The sequence below is a fragment of the Amaranthus tricolor genome, chromosome 15 (genome assembly GCF_026212465.1).
Source record: "Amaranthus tricolor cultivar Red isolate AtriRed21 chromosome 15, ASM2621246v1, whole genome shotgun sequence".
Taxonomy (NCBI): domain Eukaryota; kingdom Viridiplantae; phylum Streptophyta; class Magnoliopsida; order Caryophyllales; family Amaranthaceae; genus Amaranthus; species Amaranthus tricolor.
The window spans coordinates 1,938,153-1,958,097 of NC_080061.1; the positions used below are offsets into that span (position 1 = coordinate 1,938,153).

At 34.6% G+C, this 19,945-nt stretch overlaps 5 protein-coding genes across 5 annotated transcripts; 1 reads left to right on the forward strand and 4 right to left on the reverse strand.

Annotated features, from left to right (window-relative positions):
* The first annotated feature begins 397 nt into the window (after positions 1-397).
* Positions 398-6,374, forward strand: LOC130800802 (oligopeptide transporter 7-like). Its single transcript, XM_057664484.1, has 7 exons — positions 398-638; positions 744-1,282; positions 2,516-2,613; positions 3,890-4,459; positions 4,543-4,798; positions 5,371-5,553; positions 5,629-6,374. The coding sequence occupies exons 1-7, from the start codon at positions 608-610 to the stop codon at positions 6,241-6,243; spliced, it is 2,292 nt and encodes a 763-aa protein (XP_057520467.1). The 5' UTR covers positions 398-607; the 3' UTR covers positions 6,244-6,374.
* An 882-nt stretch (positions 6,375-7,256) lies between these two features.
* On the reverse strand, positions 7,257-8,793 carry LOC130800803 (early nodulin-like protein 8). The gene is made up of 2 exons (XM_057664485.1): positions 8,421-8,793; positions 7,257-7,954 (listed from the first exon to the last, which is right to left on the reverse strand). Exons 1-2 carry the CDS (start codon positions 8,608-8,610, stop codon positions 7,575-7,577), a joined length of 570 nt encoding a protein of 189 aa, XP_057520468.1. The 5' UTR covers positions 8,611-8,793; the 3' UTR covers positions 7,257-7,574.
* Positions 8,794-10,311: 1,518 nt separating this feature from the next.
* LOC130800805 (uncharacterized) lies at positions 10,312-14,596 on the reverse strand. The gene is made up of 8 exons (XM_057664486.1): positions 14,230-14,596; positions 13,699-13,843; positions 13,435-13,603; positions 12,258-12,528; positions 11,728-11,990; positions 11,407-11,622; positions 10,914-11,022; positions 10,312-10,806 (listed from the first exon to the last, which is right to left on the reverse strand). The coding sequence occupies exons 1-8, from the start codon at positions 14,378-14,380 to the stop codon at positions 10,745-10,747; spliced, it is 1,386 nt and encodes a 461-aa protein (XP_057520469.1). The 5' UTR covers positions 14,381-14,596; the 3' UTR covers positions 10,312-10,744.
* Positions 14,597-16,140: 1,544 nt separating this feature from the next.
* Positions 16,141-18,277, reverse strand: LOC130800806 (uncharacterized). Its single transcript, XM_057664487.1, has one exon. The coding sequence runs from the start codon at positions 17,934-17,936 to the stop codon at positions 17,034-17,036; it is 903 nt and encodes a 300-aa protein (XP_057520470.1). The 5' UTR covers positions 17,937-18,277; the 3' UTR covers positions 16,141-17,033.
* Positions 18,278-18,406: 129 nt separating this feature from the next.
* LOC130800807 (uncharacterized) lies at positions 18,407-19,945 on the reverse strand. The gene has a single exon (XM_057664488.1). The coding sequence runs from the start codon at positions 19,791-19,793 to the stop codon at positions 18,717-18,719; it is 1,077 nt and encodes a 358-aa protein (XP_057520471.1). The 5' UTR covers positions 19,794-19,945; the 3' UTR covers positions 18,407-18,716.

Below are 19,945 nucleotides of genomic sequence, written 5' to 3' on the forward strand. Positions count from 1 at the left end.
TATTAAGATATAGGCTTTATGAGATATCGTTTTATTAATCAATTGATTTTAGAATAAAATCTTATTAGATTTAATTTATATGCGGGTAATTTTTCTTTTATGTAAATCTTGTTGTGCTACAAGTCTAATAACAAATTAGAATGAAAACTAATATATGTTGAAAAATAACTATTTGTTCTATTTTCATATGTCTAAATCACTTTTTATATTTTAACTCTCTATCTGTCCTATTAAATGCATTTCTCTTTGCTCTCTTGTTGGAGGGTGCACAAATATATTTAGTACGTTACCATTTTTCTCCATTTCAGACTTTGTGCGAAAATACTAAATTGATAACCATGACTCCATCTGTCCTATTATAATTGTTTAATATTACCTCAAAATCTCTCACGTTATTAACATTATTATAGATAATGTATCAGTCTCAATGCTACATTACCTTATGAGTTAATTCTGTTCGTCTTTACATTTCATGCAGATATTTTTTTCCCTCTATTTTCATCACATTCTCTATCCTTTCATAAAAAAACTAGTCTTTCATAGCTGTAAGCCTCTATATTTCCTGGTATCCAAAACCATTGGTCAGTTAACGTAACTCTTATCTACAATGGATGATCCAAACGAAAACACCCCATTAAGTAATAATATCTCATAATCACCCTCTTAATTACAATTTATTATTTTCTGTTCTTAATTCAATTCTAATTAATTAATCTCATCAATAATTCTTTTCTTACATACAGTTTCAACCCATCAACAAGAAGATCCAGATTCAATACATGAAAACTATGAAGAAGAACATCATCATCAAGAAAGTCAACCCTTACTCAATCCATCATCATCATTTAAAGATGAGAATTCACCGGTCAAACAAGTGGCGTTGACTGTTCCGACCACAGATGATCCAAACTTACCGGTGTTGACTTTCAGAATGTGGTTCCTAGGAACATTATCATGTGTAGTATTATCTTTCCTTAACCAGTTTTTCTGGTACCGTACAGAACCGTTAAGTATAACGGCTATATCTGCTCAGATTGCTGTTGTACCTTTGGGACAATGGATGGCGTCGACGCTTCCTAACCGTAGGATGTTAAGAGGGACAAGATGGGAATTCTCGTTAAATCCAGGACCGTTTAATGTGAAGGAACATGTTTTGATTACAATATTTGCAAATGCTGGGGCTGGAAGTGTTTATGCTATACATATTGTTACTGTTGTCAAGATTTATTTTAAGAAACATCTCACTTTTTTTGTTTCTTTACTTGTTGTTCTTACCACCCAGGTATGTATTTTATGCTACTCTCATTCAATTTTACTGAATTTTTTTAATTTTACTATAAATTGATAAAAAGATAAAAAGATTATTTATGGTAATTGGTAAACTTATTTATAGCATTATCATACTCAGTAAATTTGGCTGTTTAGTTTGATGTATAATTATTAGAAAAAATATAGATGTTTGACATTGGCAAATTTCCAGGTGAATAGTATATGATGGGGTGAATTATGTACGTTGAACTAACTTGGTAGTCATTCTTGTTATTTGTTATAAAATTTAATATTAATAGATGTTGATTAATGGTGACTCAAACTAGTAAGCACCATTGAAGAAGATGAGTATGGGTCAAAGAGGAGGTTCGCGGGATGCGGAGAAGCTGCTACCTCAGTCCGCGGGGTGCGGAGTGCGTTCTGTCTCCATTTCGCGGCTCGCGTAGTTGTACACGGCTCGCGAAATGACGGTTTCTTTTCACGGGAGGTGTCTTTTGGGACGGTTACTTTGTGTTTATTATGCAATAACTTCCTTTTATTAGGCATTAGTACATAAACTCTCATTTTAAGATTAATATATGATGATTCACAAAATTGAGAGAGATCACAAGAGAGCCATTAATTTGTGATTGTGATTGAGATTCATCTTGTAATTCTTTGCAATCATAGTGAAATTATTTGATCTTGGTGCCGGTGGATGTAGCTATCACATTGATGGTGAACCACCTTAAATCTCTCGTGTCAATTTCTTATTTTGCATTGAATTTTCTTATTGTTCAATAAACTTGCTTTCGCTGTTGCACAACAACAGACTTTTTAATTAAATCAATTGTGTCATGATTTAAGCAGAATTGTGCCTAGATTTTCCTTGACGTTGGAGATGGAAAAGTGGAATAGAATTATTTCTTTCTAATTTTGAAGAAAATGCTTGTAAAACATTGATTTTGTTTTTTAATTTTATATATTTATATCAAACAAAATAATGAAAAAAAAATTTTAGGAAAATATTTACCGAAATTATTCAGTTCAGTTTAGTTCCTTGAATAAGGTTGTTAAGGAATATATATATATTGAGATTAAAAGGTCTAATTATTGAATTTCTTAGCAGTTGAATGATATGATCAAGAGTTGTGCTTTGATCAATTTTAATTGCTTCATGGGAATGATTTAGTATATAATTAGAAGTGGTTGTTTTAAGTTTTAATTTAATTAATTGTTTGGTTCACATAAAAAATGTTGGATGTAGGTGTTGGGGTTTGGATGGGCTGGTATTTTCCGGCGTTATCTTGTTGAGCCCGCTGAAATGTGGTGGCCTTCCAATCTTGTTCAAGTTTCTCTTTTCAGGTATTTAATTTAGGCAAATGTTATATGTAGCCCTAAGGGCTACATATAACCATTAATGCTAATAAGATGCTTTTAGATTCCCCATATAAATTATGAGTAATTTTTTTTTCAATATAGAGCAATTTATTACTTTAATTTTGTGGTGAACTTGTCAAAGATTAATTATTTTACAAGGCTAATTTAATGAGTAATTTGTTGATCTATTAATAAACTTGTCAAAGATTCCATTGAAATTAGTCCATGTACATTTATTATAGGAATTTGCTAATTTTTATACATAGCCCTTAGGGCTATATATAACAAAGTCCTTTAATTTACTCTAATTTTTAAAATTAGCTTCACCAGCTCTCATTTCTATTGTTATACAAACGTTAAGCCGTGATAATTCGTCACAGAATCATTTTTTACAGAGTTATCTATGAGATTGGGCCTGCAAAACTATATGGTAATAGGAGGATCACCCACTAAATATTATATACGAGTTCATAATCCACTTTTTTAGTAATGTGGGATTTTCTTCTTATAATAAGTATTTCAACATGAGATCATATGTGGGAATTTCCTCAATAGTCTTTTCACCATTCTTTACGAATCTACAAGGGCCCTAGAAATTCGGATCTAACATTGACACAGGATAAACTCAATAAAAACTAAAGTTGATAATTAAAAAGGTTATAGTTCATACTCCATCACCTTTAAAGATTGTAACTCAAAGACACGTTTTTATTTAGTTATATGTCAATAGTTTACAAATGAAATATGTTTTGATACTTTTGAGCTATGAAATTAACTTTTGGGTATTTTATGTAATATATAAGTTTGTCTCGACTTAATGATAGAGCTTTCACCTCGTGAGAAGACTAATGAGGATGTCTCAATTTATAAGGATCTTTAATTTTTAAATTAATCACCAATTTTTCCTTTAATTAATTGCAATCATACAATTTGCACACTAGTGTTTGTTGGTGAAATAGACGACATTAACAATCCATTTGATTAATGGTATTAAATTATAAAATAGTAATAAAAATTTGCACACCAGTATTTATGTGATGCTTGTCATACTCTAATTTTTTTTTTCTTCGCAAAATTCATTTCTTAGTTAGGTAGATGGTATGGTATGATGTAATGTAAAGTTGTGAACACATTTTATCAAAATTTAAATTAAAATTTATTCTCATTACCATCATTTAATACCAACAATTAAACTGTCTGCTGGATAGAGGGAGTGTTTCATTAGCTAATAACTAAATTCAATTTCATTCACACATGACAGGGCTCTGCACGAGAAGGAAGAACGGTCCAAAGGCAGTCTTACTCGCACCCAATTCTTCCTAATATCTTTCATATGCAGCTTTGCATATTATGTTTTTCCAGGATACCTCTTCCAAATGTTAACTTCTCTATCCTGGGTATGTTGGCTTTGGCCCAAATCTATACTAGCCCAACAATTGGGATCTGGGCTACACGGGCTTGGGATTGCAGCCATTGGGCTAGATTGGTCCAGTGTCTCATCCTATCTTGGAAGCCCACTTGCAAGCCCATGGTTTGCCACTGCCAATGTTGCTGCTGGCTTTTTGATAGTTATGTATGTGGTTACTCCTATTAGCTATTGGTTTAACCTTTATAAAGCCAAAACTTTCCCTATATTTTCAAGTCAACTCTTCACATCATCAGGTTCAGTTTACAATATAACTGCTATTGTAGACTCCCATTTTCGTATCGATGAAGAGGCTTACCAACAACAAGGCCATCTTTACCTTAGCACTTTTTTCGCTATGACTTATGGAGTCGGATTTGCTGCATTAAGTGCGACTGTTGTGCATGTAGCACTCTTTCATGGAAGGTATATCCATATTTTGTGAATTGTTGTATGAGATAGTCTAATCAGCAATCCAACGGTTTTTGATTTTATATTGCAAATTATAGGGAAATATGGGAGCAAAGTCAGGCGAGTTTCAAAGAGAAGAAAATAGACATACATACAAAGCTAATGGCACGGTACAAGGAAGCCCCCGAGTGGTGGTTTTGGGTGATCTTGGTTGTTAACATTGCGGCTACGATCTTTGCTTGTGAATATTACAAGGAACAACTCCAACTTCCATGGTGGGGGGTTTTGCTTGCTTGTGGCATTGCCTTCATCTTTACACTTCCTATTGGAATTATAACTGCTATCACAAATCAAGTAAGTTTGAACTCTTTTAATAGAACACACTTGCTTCCTATTCGAAGTATACACTGGCAGATCTAGTGTGATGTCACTGTGGTCTGTTGACATCACTTATATCCAAAAGAAAATCAAATATTACATGTAAATTAATATATCTTATATTAGATGAGTTTGTTACTATATTGTCCTCCACATATGCGACCAGAGATCAAATCCAGTAGACGCGATTTACTTAAATTGACACCATTAGTTTTTTTTTCTAAATCTGCCACTAGGAAGTATATAGCATGATGTACTACAATAGTACAACTTGTAGCCCAAATCCCAATTGTTGGGCTAATATTGATTAAGTGGCTTCCATACAGACGAAGTTTGGGAGAGTTAAATGTATGCAATTGTAACCTTGTAGTAACAAAGAGTATGTTTTGTTTGTGGTTGAACCTTTAAAGCAAACATCATCGTAAACTTCACACAAATAAGAAGAGCACGTAATTTGCAAATCAATAACGACAAATTTACATGAGCGTTAGTTAGACCTTTCAGCGGACTAATGCTCTGATACCATGTCATTGAACAATAATTTACAGACTCCCGGTTTGAATATCATCACGGAGTACATCATTGGATACATCTACCCTGGATATCCGGTGGCAAATATGTGCTTTAAAGTTTATGGTTACATTAGTATGATGCAAGCCATTACCTTCTTGCAAGATTTCAAACTAGGCCATTATATGAAAATTCCTCCTAGAACAATGTTCATGGCTCAGGTAACTCACTGTTATGACCTACCGATATTCTGTTCCACTTTAGTAGGCGTTTTCTGATCCTACATTCTTATTCAGGTAGTGGGAACTCTTATATCCGCGTTGGTTTACCTTAGCACGGCATGGTGGCTAATGGAAACCATCCCGGATATTTGTGTACAAACAGCCACAAATAGCGTATGGACATGTCCTGGTGACACTGTATTTTACGATGCCTCAGTCATATGGGGTTTGATTGGACCTCGTAGAATCTTTGGAAACGAAGGGATCTATGAGGCGATTAATTGGTTTTTCTTAGGAGGAGCTATTGCTCCGATTTTGGTTTGGTTAGCTACTAAGGCATTTCCGAACCAAGAATGGATTAGGCTTATAAACATGCCTGTACTAATCGCAGCAACAGGAATGATGCCACCAGCAACTGCGGTGAATTACACAACATGGATTCTGGTGGGTTTTCTGTCTGGATATGTGGTGTTTAGGTATGCTCCGGAATGGTGGGAACGCCACAATTACTTGCTCTCCGGTGCACTCGATGCTGGGTTAGCTTTCATGGGAGTGGCCTTGTATCTTTGCTTAGGGTTGGAAGAAATTAGTCTTGATTGGTGGGGAAATGATCTTGATGGCTGCCCTTATGCATCTTGTCCTACTGAGAAAGGTGTAATGGTTCAGGGTTGTCCTGTTGGGTACAGCTAATTTTGTAAATATTACACATTGTAATATTTGTAAGCATTGATTCTTCATCATTCTATTGTGTTTGTAAGATTGATGTTGAACTTCACGTTGAAAATTTTTCATGCAATTGAAGTAAATGTTTATGGAACAAATGCTTGTTTTCACTAATCACTTCTTGGCCGGTTCTAATCATGACTCAACTCATTTAATGAAGCAAAAGACTATGACATTGTAAAGGTTTGAATTGGGGTTATAACCATCCCAACCCTTGATTGAATCTGACTTAAACTTACTATTATTCCGTAAACTAACACATAAACCAAGTTTACTTCGACTTTTAATCAATTCACATATGTCAAATTATAAAAATACATTTTAATTATAAACATTGCAAATTTTATATGCAAATTAATGCTTTTACATCGGTCTTAAATCAGCCATGATCCTTAATTGAATCTGAGTCTAAACTTATAATTTTAAATCAAATTGTGACCTATGAACTAACTTGTAAAGACTCATAAATTAATTCTAATTTGACTTTATGATTTATTAGTTGATCTCTAAACTGTTTAGATTCTGCATTAGGTTTTGATGAACCAGTCAAAAGTTATCAGTGCCCATATCTACTATTAGTGATTGAGTTATTCCAATTATAAATGGATCCATTGCTCCCACGGTGAAAACTACAAAGTACTCTTTTTATTTCTAAAAGTCCATCATATTTTTCATTTTCGTCCACACACTAAGTTTGATCATCAAGTCCAGGGCCGACCCACATATTTGAAAGGCCCGTGGCAAAATAATGGACCTCTAATTAACCCAAACATTAGTCATGGATACTAATTAACCCAAACATTAGTTATGGATACTAACCCATCTTAAATGTGTACATAAACCTAACCATTAACCGACATAAAGTAGTAACAAATCATCTTTCACTAATTCTTTATTGAAATTGTCTCATCATGAGTCATGAGATGGCCTTAATTGAAGCAGCTCATACACTAAAAAAACTGCTGCCTTATACAATATAAATTTCATTATTTTTTGATGTTTTATTAATAATGGGCTATTTATATGGGCTCGTCTCACGGTGAGACGGTCTCAAACTAATACTTGTTGATCTTCTTTATGCACAATAAATTCTTAATAAAGAATCATACAAATCAAAAGTTGGCTGACAGAAACATGTTCAATCAAAATCTTTAAATCAATAAAATAATACCCATTAACCCTTTTCACGCCATGGTAATTGGAATTTGGATCTATCTCAATTACTATATACTTCAAATATATCCTGTCGCCGACAAAAAATGACCAATACAAATCTGATTAAATTCAGATTACAGCATTTAAACAAGTACCCAGATTGCCAAACCAATCAAAGATACCAAGAATATTGAAAATCTAAGGATTGGAGAAGTATTTGGTGTAGGAATAGACCCAAAAACTTGATGATAAGATGGTGCATCTGCAGTATCTGACATTGCGCTTGGACCTTCTGAAGGTGCATAAACAATGGCGCCATTTCCTGCAAGAGAAATGTGCAGTTTCTGCCCTTTTTGACAGTGTCCTGATTCACCACTTGTGAAGTAGAATTCTCCTGGTTGTGTTATGTTGAACAGAGAATTTCCATCATTCATGTACAAGATTGGATCTTTTAAGTTGCAGGATTTATATGCTGCTGGTGTTACTTGTATTACTGAATCTTGGCTTGGTGGGTACAAAAATACTGTATTACATGTATCATAATCGTGATTATTCAATCATGTTACATAAATTTTTTATTTAAATTTCAAAGTAAGGTTAGAGAAAGAATATAGCTCAAGTCAACCTAAAGCCATGGTCAAGGGCCCTTGAATATGGTATATAATTTAACATGCCCCTTCACACGAGAAACCATTAGGCTTAAAGTGTGGATGAGCACAGAAGGTAAATATTTCACTTTAAATGAGGAGTGATTGAGATCTGAACCTGTAATCTCTTGTCACGTTGGCTCTAATACCAATCAAAAGTTTAAGCAGATGGTTGAGGCACCAGAATATATCATATACTCTTTCATACTCTAACAAGAAGATTTAAATCTTCATAGTGTTCGATAAATTGAAGTGGTCGTCTCTAAAAGTGGTTTTTCTAAAATGGGACAATCTTTAAGAGACAGATAGAGAAGCAAAAGAGAGGTAATAGAGATGACTTACAAAGAGAATCACCAACTCTGAAAGTGGTTTTATTGGACCATTTGACATAAACATCTTTCTTTGCATCAGTTGGAATGTTCCAGCAATTTAAGTCTCCCACTTTGTGCTTATAACTCATCACTTTGGCTTGCAGTAAAATGAGGATTGTAAAGAGGAAGAACAAACATGTTGGACTGCCTACATTCAACATTCTTTCTGTGTTTTTAACCTCTTTGGAGTTTCCCCAATGCCCTTTTCTTGTTTACACCCCTTTTAAGCTTTTTATAACAAGGATTTAGTAGGGATTAGAATACTGTGAATGCCAGCGGTTGGACAGATCGGTGCCTCAAAATAATACACTGGAAAAAGTAGATTACTTGGATACCCATCACATGTTACTCCTATAATGTGTCTTATTTCGGTAATGTCAAAAAGGTCTCATTAATTTATCACCACTTTATTTATATATATATATATATATATATATATATATATATATATATATATATATATATATATATATATATATATATGTTAAGTTGCGGTTCATGTTATTACTAATAAGGATAAGGTTGCGTATATTTAATTTCCCAAACCCTATTTTATTGGTAACTACTTAATGACATTAAAATGATAAAATAAAATGACATGTTACTCCTAACTCTTAACCAATAAGTCTTAAATATTCTCCTTACTAGATGTTGTTTGGCTATTAGCTCATTAGTGGGTAAAAAATTATCTAACAATGATGTTCAATAGATTATAGTTACGAGTCTATTGTTAGGATATTGGGTTTGGTTCAAATTTTGTATTCGTTGTCTACTCAATGAGTTTTTATAATTTACTTCATGTTTATACGTTTATTGTTTTAGATTCAAGTTAACTTTGATTTAGTTAACTATTATTTAAAAATATTTTTTTATTTCAAAATCTATGTGAAAATTTAATTGGGTTTTTAACTTCACTAATATATAGAAGAGCAGATCTAGTGGAATGCAACATGAAATACAAGGATAGAAAAGGACTTTCTAGAGTTGCATAGGCTATAATTAAGGTTGGAACTTAAAAAATCAATCAAAGAAAACAATAGCACATGCGCCAGTAGGGAAGGCACCCATTAGAAGCTTGCAAGCCAACATGGGATGTGATGTGATTTTTCCATCCAAAAATAAGAATAAGTCTTGGCTGATTGGTTCTAGACTGAGGTAGAATGGGACAATTTTTGGAAGTTAGCTACAAACTGGTTAACTTTGAGCTTTTACATTTAATTTACCTATATTTTCAAATTAGACAGTTTGATGGTGAGACTATATCTATTGAATTGATTCATTAAATGATTACAGTCTTAAAATTATTATTTATAACCTTAAAACGATCACTTACAATCTTAAAATAATCAATTAGAAAAATTAGCTAATTATATAAACATGTTTCATGATAAAATAGTCTCATATAAAATTTGCTATTAATTTACTAGTGCTCCTAAAAAGACTTTCACATTGTAATATAAAATGATGCACTTTTTGCATAAATCAAGACTATCTTGTTTTTTTTAGCATTATGTTTTTGTTGTTTCTAAATTTGTTGCAAATCTAATTACAAAATTTTGTTTTAGTAGGTAATGGAAATAAAAGGTGAAACAAATTAAAAATGGTATGAGAATGATCTATATACGGATATTATTTTCTACATATAGTGCATTAAATAGTGTAAAATAGTGCATGAATTCGCACAACAAATGTTATTGGATATCAAAGATCGTCCACACTAGGCTGAAGGTGAATGGTAACGGTCCAATTCCATACCTTGTAAATCAATCGTCACATCCGAACTTGGGATGGTGTCATCGGTTTGTCTTTGTTTCTCTGCCAACGACTTTGATGTGTGGCACCAGAAAAATACAAAAAGAGAGTTACCCAATTCATTTGAGATTAAGGCTTTAACATTGTTATTCTGTAATCAGTGATACAAATAAGGATACACCAGTAAATAAAAAGAAATGCCATAAAACACAATTCTAAACCTACAAGGAAATTAATGTTATTTTTGACAAAGGAAAATATAAGTAATACGGTATATAATGGTGAATAATTGGAAAATTACTAGCTGAAATTTACACAATAATTTAAGGCTTTCAAAAATAAGTGCAGATCCTTGCTCTGCTACCAGCTCTATCAGCTATATCTCTGGAGTCGTGATCCATGAACTCGCAATGCAACAACACCAGTATAAACGGAATGTATCCAGCCGTGTCTACAGCAACCGATAAGCTACCATTACGACCATCAAGTAATCGTCACCTCCTCATAGCCCGCCACGAAAACGTTTGTAGACTGAATATCAAATCATACGTTAAGTGGCTCTGCTTCAGGATCCCTCTCCTTCATTGCCGACCATTCTTGTGGCTCTATAGCAAATAACAACTTCAGTAACTATAGCTCAAAGAGTAGTAGTGTGAACAGCAAGCAATTTTATGAAAGCGATCAAGTAATGCCTCATATAAACAAAACTTACTAGGTCTTTGAGTATCAGCAATGACTAAAAGCCGCCTTTGCAATAGGGATGCCACAAACAGGAAAATGGAACACATGCCAAACATGACCGTTATGGGGAATGCTTCAACCTGTATAAATACGCAAGAAAGAATAGCATTAGCTTTCAACATGTTGAGCCTGTTTGACAAACGATTGTTGGTTGGTTTAACTAGCTGGAAGTATTTGCAGATGAGCCAACTGTTACGGATATGTTTGGTAAATATCAATTTTTAGTTGTTGGTTGTTTGTCAGAAAAAAGTGCATAGAAAACCAAAACTCAATGAAAAAAGATACTCTTAGCAGCTTTTTGGTTTCGACTCACCAAACACTTTTTCTGCTAATGAGAAAGTCATTTAGCAAACACACCCGTTACACGGAATCAAGCAACCAAATAATAAGATCATTTCAAAATGAATGAATAGTCATACTTCCACTAAAGAAATCTGAAATTTGGTAATTATGGTTCGACTTACGTTGTAAAGAACAATGCATACGAAGATATTCAAAGGTATGCGAAAGAAGTTCATGATTGTACTTCGTGCCTCTTCAGGAATGTATTGTGACCTCATCTTCATAATAGATGGCCAGAAAATACCCACACAAGCCTCAAATACACAGAAACCAAGTAGCTGGATGCAACCAGAAAATGTGATGCCTCCGCCTTTCACAGCCGATGGTGTTACCAGAAACTATTTCACAAGTCAACACATCAGAAGGCAAGGTTAGATACGTGCAAGAAAATCCCTCACGGAAAATCCAAAAATAGAAGAAACAAAGATCCATTAAAAACATACACTAGTCACAATGGGGAGCATGAGGGAGGCAGAAGAGACGGTGAAGACGATTTGCATATAGCTCTCAACTTTGGCAGAGCGGGCCAGCAATCGTGATGCAAATGAACTTCCCAACATTGAGGCCAACATGAATGTTGCAAAGATGAAACCATGAGGAATATCTTCATCATTTGGGCTCAAAGCGGGTGTCCATAGAAACACGAACGTATACATGGAACCTTCAAACAGGGACTGTATGGCACCCAACAACGCAATTTTCTCATCTGTTATCACATAACTAGATACATTAGCCAGCTTCCAAGCAGTGCTTGTAAGAGTTCAAGGGAAACGGAAGTTAGAGAAACACAGCAATAAGAACAAAGGACGAGCTTGAAATAACGGACTGGAGGGTTTACCACAATACCTATAGTATGCGTCGCTTACAAAAACAAGTCCACACTGAATTGGTTATATCTAATTAATGGTGCATGTGCATTTAATGTTCAGAAATGACGTGATTTGAGAAACTGAAATTGGCGATTGCACTTTACCAGAAGCAATAGCAACGGCAGCAGTCTTGAACTGTGTAAGCAGATCTTTATTATCTGAAGCATCCCCAAAGTTTTCACCCCACGAAGTCAGTATGATTACCATACCGATTGCAAGGAAACATGATGCAGCATCAAATGGAGCAACAGCACCTAACCCAAAAGTATGAACAAGCAAATTTCCCAATAATCCAGCCAAAATAGCAACTAGACCATTGCCAAGGAAAATTGCCTTGGAGAAAGTCACAGAAAGCCATTGCTGTTCAAATCCTTTCTGCAAAAACCAGAGCATAATTTACTTTACTAATAGAACAGGATAATATGAACATTTTTATAACTTAGTAGGTTAATGATCTTCGACATATTACTCCCTAAGTCCCTTTTGAGTTGCCCACTTTCTATTATTCTATGCGAGGGCTTGTTTAAAAGTATGAGGCAAACTGTAATGGGACAAAGGGAGTATAGTCACAGTTTACTTCTTGACTTTCCATGCCAAGTATTACAATTTTAGTTCACAAACCCACTTGCCACCAGCCACCATAACAAGGGTAGCATCGTGCTTTCTATTCGATGACAACGAAATTTCATTACCCCAATGCCATTAATTGTTCCCACCTCAAAAACAACAAAAACCAGAGCATGATTAAGTTTAATAATAGAACAGGATAATATGAACATTTTTTTTTAACTTAGTAGGTCAATGATCTTTGGCATACTACTCGTTACGTCCCTTTGAGTTCCCACTTTCCAATTTTTTATATGAGGGCTTACTTAAAAGTATGAAGCATACTGTAATGGAACTAAGGGAGTATAGTCACAGTTTACTTCTTCACTTTCCATGCCAAGTATTACAATTTTAGTTCGCAAACCCACTTGCCACCAGCCACCATAACAAGGGTAGCATCGCGCTTTCTATTCAATGACGACAACATTCCATTACCTCAATGCCTTTAATTGTCCCACTTAAGCGGCATTTGTCAGGTTGGATTTTCACACAATCTTACCCTTGTTACTTGTTAGTGACGTATTTTAATATAGTCCATTATAATTCAAATCCTAAGAAAAAATCTAGTAAAAACAACCAATATCTCCCCCCAATACTTCTTTATCTAGCAATTCCAAGTGTTAGGTCGACAGCTCAAGTTCGAATGAATTGTACATGATTTAAATCATTCCTCACCTTATTATGCTCGGCAACAAGCCAAGATTCGAAGGCCGAAAACAGAAGGGATGTAGCAATGCCTCCCAAAATACGCCCAATCATTAGAATTTTGTATTGTGGAGAGTGCTTAGTAATGCAGCTCATAATATAAGTAAGGCAATAAGTTACACATGCCCTCTTACGACCCCTGAAAAAACCCAAGGTTAATCAGCCAAAGAACCAACAAAACTTAAGATAACAACAACACTCCATCAAGAAGGTATAAACAAAGATAGACAATACTGTTTATCAGCAAGGGATCCAACAATTGTCCCAAACAACATGGAAGATCCAAACCCGGCAATAAAAAGCTGCCCAATCTCACCCTTGCTAAATCCATACGTAGTGTAAAGATAATACACATATGGACCTTGTAGCCAATCCCCAGCTGTTACCAATATAAGTTTGAAATCAGCTCAATTATTGCTCTATTAACTTAACAAACAAAACTTAAAATATACCCAACAAATCAACATTAACTCAAGGAATGTCTAGCTAGAATAATCACAAAAAAAAATAGCACACAAGAATATTAGATCTATTGCCATGTTAAAAGTACAGTCTTAAGTGTAATTTTAGTTACTAACCAATTCAACATTAAACCAAAAAAAAAAAAAAAAAAAAAAAAAAAAAAAAAACAACTCAAAATATAAACCCAAGATCCAACTTTTTTGGGGGTCTAAATTATGGGTTTTCAGTAACAATACAAATTGAAATGATTAAAAAAAATTCTTGATAAAAAGATAAGACAGATCTGAGAAGGGAGAAAAATACCCATCATGAGAGAGTAAACAAGCACGTAATTGTTCTTGAAAGAATTGAAAGCAGAGGAAGTATTGATGCGATCTTTGCTAGTTTTGCTGAGTTCTAATGCAGCAACAACTGCAGCTAATGCACCAAAAACTAGAATGTAGAAAAGGTCCATTATTTCTTCTCTCTTGATCTAACTTTTCTTTTTGATACCTCTGTTAGGCGAGGAAATGAATGGATCTTTGATAGAGAGAAGAGAAGGGAATGATAAAAAGAGAGACAGAATGATGAACAGAAATAGGAATGGCCGAATGGGACGCCTAAAAACAAAATTGAATTGAAATATTGGATGTAAGATTGTACTCTAAATGCTACTCCCTCGTTTCCTCAAGGAAGTTTTAGGAGGAATATTTACGAAAAATAAGTTTTATGAGGAATATTTAAAAAAATATATGAAAAATAGAATTTTTTAGATAATAAAGATATTATTTAATTGAATAATAAATTTGATGTGAAAAGTAGGGATTATAAATATTAAAAAAATATTAAAAGAAAGTTGGTGAAAAAATATGGAGACTATAAAGTTAGCAGGTAATATATAAGGACCATAAGGAATATAAAAATGCTAAAATGAAGTTAGTGGAAAATATGTGGGGACCATAATCAGTATTAAAATATTAAAATGAGAATGGATAAGGTTATTTTTGTTTAAAATTTGTAATAATTCTTTATGGGAATAATAAATAAAACACCCTAAAATAAAAAGTGGCAACTTCTTTAAGGAACGGATGGAGTAGTACTAGTAATAGTATACTCCTAACGGCCGGTTTGTTTAATGGTACTAAATGGTGGTAATGACAATAATTTATAGTGTAAAATTTCATCAAAAGTTTCATATCATTCCCATGGTAATGAAACTTTGATCACAAAAAAAAATTTTATTTACAAATTTTCATTACACCTCTCCCAATGATAATGCATTGGAATGAATTTTATAAAGAAAATGCTTAAAGTCGGACAAGTATAGCTATCAAGGTAGCCAAGAGATTTTTCAATCAAAATTATACTAATTTTTTATTCCTATTACCACCGTTTAATATCACTTTCCAAACGGACCCTAAGAGATTTACTCTAGTGGCTCCGTATCTACTCATGTTTGATCGTTTCTTACACTACAAGTACAACCTTTATGTATTTTTTTAGGTTTTTATTTTTGATAGCATTTTTTTTAGTTACTCCTCTTGTTAATTTGTCAATATTTCTATTTAAGGGTGCCCTTTTTATTTTGTAAAATTTGTATTTTAGAGTATATTTCCATAACTTACGTTTGTTATTGTATTTTGTACTTCATAATATCAAGTTTTTCATATACTCCTATGTCCACATCATTTTCTTAAATATAGCAAAAATTGAAGCTAGAATATTTTTGTGTATTATATAATAAAATTTACGGGATAGAAGGAATATATACTAATATCGTAGATATCAATGACTCATATTGCAACCTTTATTTTTCAAGCCAAAACTCCACACAAATTCTCGTGAGAGACGATTTGTCGATTTCTTTTAGAGACCATCTCTATTTGGGCCGACCATTATATATATTTAATATATTATAAGTAGACATTAAGAATAATATAATTAGACATTTAAGATATTGAAAATAGACATTAAAAATACGGTAAATAAGCATTAAAGACAATATGAGTTGGCATTAAGAATACAATAAGTAGACATTATTCTTTAATGGATTGGGCTTAAAATATGTCTTTCAACGAGATAGTCTCTCAAGAGACTAACTAAAAATCCAAAAGACAAAAGACAAATAAATATTTATTTTATAAATATTAAGCAACATATTCTTTTAAGAAACATAAAAAATATTTTGTTAGGCAGAAATAATTAAATTAAGATAATTCTTATAATTGCACGGACAATTAAGCTAGTTTGAGAGTAATTTAGCTATAATATAAGCAATTAAGCATGTTGTTAGAATACATGTATTCAGTATTCACAATTCACATGTACCATTCATTTTGTAATATTTAAATTAAAAACCTTCACATCGAAATTTAAAATATTGTGATACTTGGAATTTGCTTATGACATCAATTATTCCAGATCCCCTTAATCATATGCCTCCTTGCGTTGTAGTAGTCTGTTTCTGTTACACTGTATTCTATACACCGCTTCTACTGCACTGTCTTTTACTACCATCAAATGTCATTATACAGTTGAATACCTTTAACTATACAATAGCCAATAGGGCATGCTTTACTTACAGATATCATCAGGATGTAGGAACTCAAACCGGGGTCCAACTTTGATCGGGTCCTGGTCGACCAAACCAGTTTGGCTCAACCCTAGGCTAAGATTCACATAAGCAAGTACTAATTCAATTGAACATAGATCTGGTTCCATAAGGCACTCGGTAATCCATATTAGAATTTTGCACCCAGAGTCTCAGACCAACCCACACTACCATGACGCAGTCAACCTTATAGCTGTGATTTCCTGGATTGATTCCAGTATCCACAGCCTCCTCGAACTCAGCCGACACTTGAAATATACAAACATAAAAAACAATTTCACAAAGTTCCCGGATTCAAAATTCCAATAACAGCGACACAAAAGAACCAATACAATGTGAAGTCGTACTTATAGCTAATTTGATTGATCATACACACATATATAAACACTTGAACAGAGATACACATGAAGTTCATTATCATTTATTCTTAATTCCCTCCCCCACACCCACCTGAAAACTACATACTGGCAGACATTTAATAGCTGTTACAAGTTGGGAACATAGTAGCAACATTTTCCTAGATAGAAGTTTTGAACTTCTGAACATCCTTAATGGCAGCATCCCTATAAAGTAGAATATCAACGGCACCACAAATCATATTATACCCACGCTTTTTGAGCTCCTTAGGTTCATCGTGCGGCATAGCAAATCCGGCTAGATAAACACTTTTATTTCCCTTGGATTGCATGTCTAACACTACATTCTCCACCGTCTGCACCGCCTTCACTGCATTTTCATTACCTGGATCCCTAATATAGCCCATGTTAGCACTCAGATCAGTTGGCCCGAGCATGATACAGTCCAGCCCATCCACAGCAGTGATCCCATGGATCTTTTCAACAGCCTCCTCGGACTCAATTTGGCACATGATTAGCAACTCCTCTTCACACCAGTCTAGGTATTCTGAATCAAAGCCAAACTTGGAAGCCCGAGTAATAGGATGGGCCACCCCACGAATACCAGCTCGTGGATAACGACAGTAGGATACAGCCTCTTTGGCCAACTCAGGGTTGTGAATCATGGGGAACATGATCCCTTGTGGACCTAAATCCAAGGCCTTCTTAGCCCACATGGCAGAACACTCTGGCAATCGTAGGATTGCCGAAGTTTGAGAGGCAGCAAGGGCGTTGAGGCAAGAAAGAGCCTCGGATATCCCACCATAGCCATGCTCCATGTCAACTACAACAAAATCATACCCAGCATGCCCAGAAATCTGGGCGATGGTGGGAGAGAAAGTGTCAAAGAAGAGCCCATACAAGCACTCTCCATTTCGAAGGCGTGATTTGAGAGAGAGATTAGGTGGAGAAGCTGAGGTAGACATGCTTACTGCTAGTTGTTTTGTAGATTGAATCCTGAAGCTAATTCTTGTAATATCACTCGAGGAGAAGTTTAAGAGTGAACTAAATTTTGTGACATACATTATAAATTTACCATAGTGATAAGCAAGCCGTATATTTTAGTCATATTCAATTATTTTTTTTACAAAAAAAAAAGAGATATTTTTGGCAGTTGGCAAATGTCTTATTAGTATGACACTACTTTCTAACCTCGATTGGACTCTAGAACAACCAAAGTTCTATTTTTCACTATCTGACAGGGTTTTATATTTTTTATAATCACTCACAAATCAGTAGTTCAGTTCCAAGGTGTGACCATATACAAACTAATAAACTAAACACTCTGGGAAAAGTTTAATTGCAAGTTTGCGACTATGAGTATGTACTTTCTTCTTTCTAAAATCATAAATTCTTATATGCGACAGTCACATCATAAGACGTGCTTCATACTTGGATTAAATAACCTAATAATAACAACTTTTAGCATAATAGACCTTTTGTATGTACTCGTTTCATGGTGAGACGATCTCATACGAGAAATTGTTCTAAAATATATTGTAGTAACACTTGAGAATAACAACGTGAAAATCTTAATTCCAATGTCAGATTCCAACAATATTCCACCTACCAATAATTGAGATTAATTTATTAACTCTAAGCTCCACCAAAAAACAGATAAGATGAAACAAGGGAGTAACCAAACACGAGAACTGAGTCATTGACATTAACATCATATGGGAAACCCCAATTTTACTCCACTTGTCAAAAAAAAACCTCAACAGAACATGACAGATAGACAATAATGAAAAGTAAAAGAAAAAGAACTAAACTGCTCACAAAAGTGACGAAAACCAATCAATCAATCATCCTTCACTCCAATACTTCTCATCATCATCTTTACTCTCAGCCGTCTGATCATCATCATCATCATCATCTTCCATACTCATCTTAAACTTCCTAACATCTTCAACAGCAGCACTTCTAAACATCAGCAAATCAACTGCACCAGAAATCATATGATACCCACGTTTCTTAAGCTCCAGTGGACTATCATGTGGCATAGCAAACCCAGATAAGTAGGCCCCACTTTTACCACCATTTCCCATTTTACCTTCCAACACTTCCTTCTCTGCTTTCCTCATCTTCTCCCTTACTTTCTTGTTCCCTGGGTCCCACAAATACCCCATACTAGCACTCAAATCCAACGGTCCCATCTGAATGCAATCTACCCCATCAACGGCTGCAATCTTCTCAATTTTCTCAATGGCATCCTCACATTCAACTTGGCACATTATCAGCAAATCCTCCTCACAATTCGTTAAATACCCGGAATCAATACCATACCCTGAAGCACGAACAATCGGGTAGGCTGCCCCACGGACTCCATTGGGCGGGTAACGGCAATATGAGACGGCTTTTTGCGCTTCCTTAGCGGATTCAATCATAGGGAACATAATCCCTTGTGGACCTAAATCAAGGGCCTTTTTCGCCCATGTTGCGGTTGTTTCTGGTAACCGAAGAATCGCTGGAGTACCAGTGGCGGCAAGAGAGCGAAGACACGTCAACGCCTCGGGAATTCCGCCATAACCATGCTCCATATCAACGACGACAAAATCATAGCCCGCGAGACCGGCGATTTCGGCGAGAGTAGGGGAGAATGAACAGAGGAATAATCCATAGAGGGTTTCGCCATTTTTGAGGCGTGATTTTAAAGTTTCTATTTTAGGGTTTTTGGATGTAGCTGCGGAAATGGGGGAGATTCGGTTTAGGGTTTTGGGGGTGGGAGTGATTTGGGGGTTTATGGAGGATGTGATTGAGAAGTGAGATGACAAATTGGATGGGTTGTGGAAGTTGGTGGGAGTGAGGAATTGAGGTTTGGTAATGGAGGTGTAAAGTTGGGAGATTACGAAGGATGAATTGGGAGAGATTATGGTTGCCATTGTCGTGAAATTGCGACGTTTATTGTAAGATCTATTAAGACCAGCTTTTATTACTCCATAATTCTCGTACACTTTGATGAACTTAATAGTTTGTCTTCAATAACATCGTCTACATTATTAATCTATTTTTCTAAAAAAAAAAGGTTTAAAGT

Coding starts and splice junctions, on each gene's coding strand:
- LOC130800802 (XM_057664484.1), top strand. CDS start 608: ATGGATGATCCAAACGAAAACACCCCATTAA. Junction 639..743: donor AAACGAAAACACCCCATTAA/GTAATAATATCT, acceptor TCTTACATACAG/TTTCAACCCATCAACAAGAA. Junction 4,460..4,542: donor GTAGCACTCTTTCATGGAAG/GTATATCCATAT, acceptor TGCAAATTATAG/GGAAATATGGGAGCAAAGTC.
- LOC130800803 (XM_057664485.1), bottom strand. CDS start 8,610: ATGTTGAATGTAGGCAGTCCAACATGTTTGTTCTTCCTCTTTACAATC. Junction 7,955..8,420: donor CAGAGTTGGTGATTCTCTTT/GTAAGTCATCTC, acceptor CATGTAATACAG/TATTTTTGTACCCACCAAGC.
- LOC130800806 (XM_057664487.1), bottom strand. CDS start 17,936: ATGTATGTCACAAAATTTAGTTCACTCTTAAACTTCTCCTCGAGTGAT.
- LOC130800807 (XM_057664488.1), bottom strand. CDS start 19,793: ATGGCAACCATAATCTCTCCCAATTCATCCTTCGTAATCTCCCAACTT.
- LOC130800805 (XM_057664486.1), bottom strand. CDS start 14,380: ATGGACCTTTTCTACATTCTAGTTTTTGGTGCATTAGCTGCAGTTGTT. Junction 13,844..14,229: donor TGTTTACTCTCTCATGATGG/GTATTTTTCTCC, acceptor TATTGGTAACAG/CTGGGGATTGGCTACAAGGT. Junction 11,023..11,406: donor TATGCATTGTTCTTTACAAC/GTAAGTCGAACC, acceptor GTATTTATACAG/GTTGAAGCATTCCCCATAAC.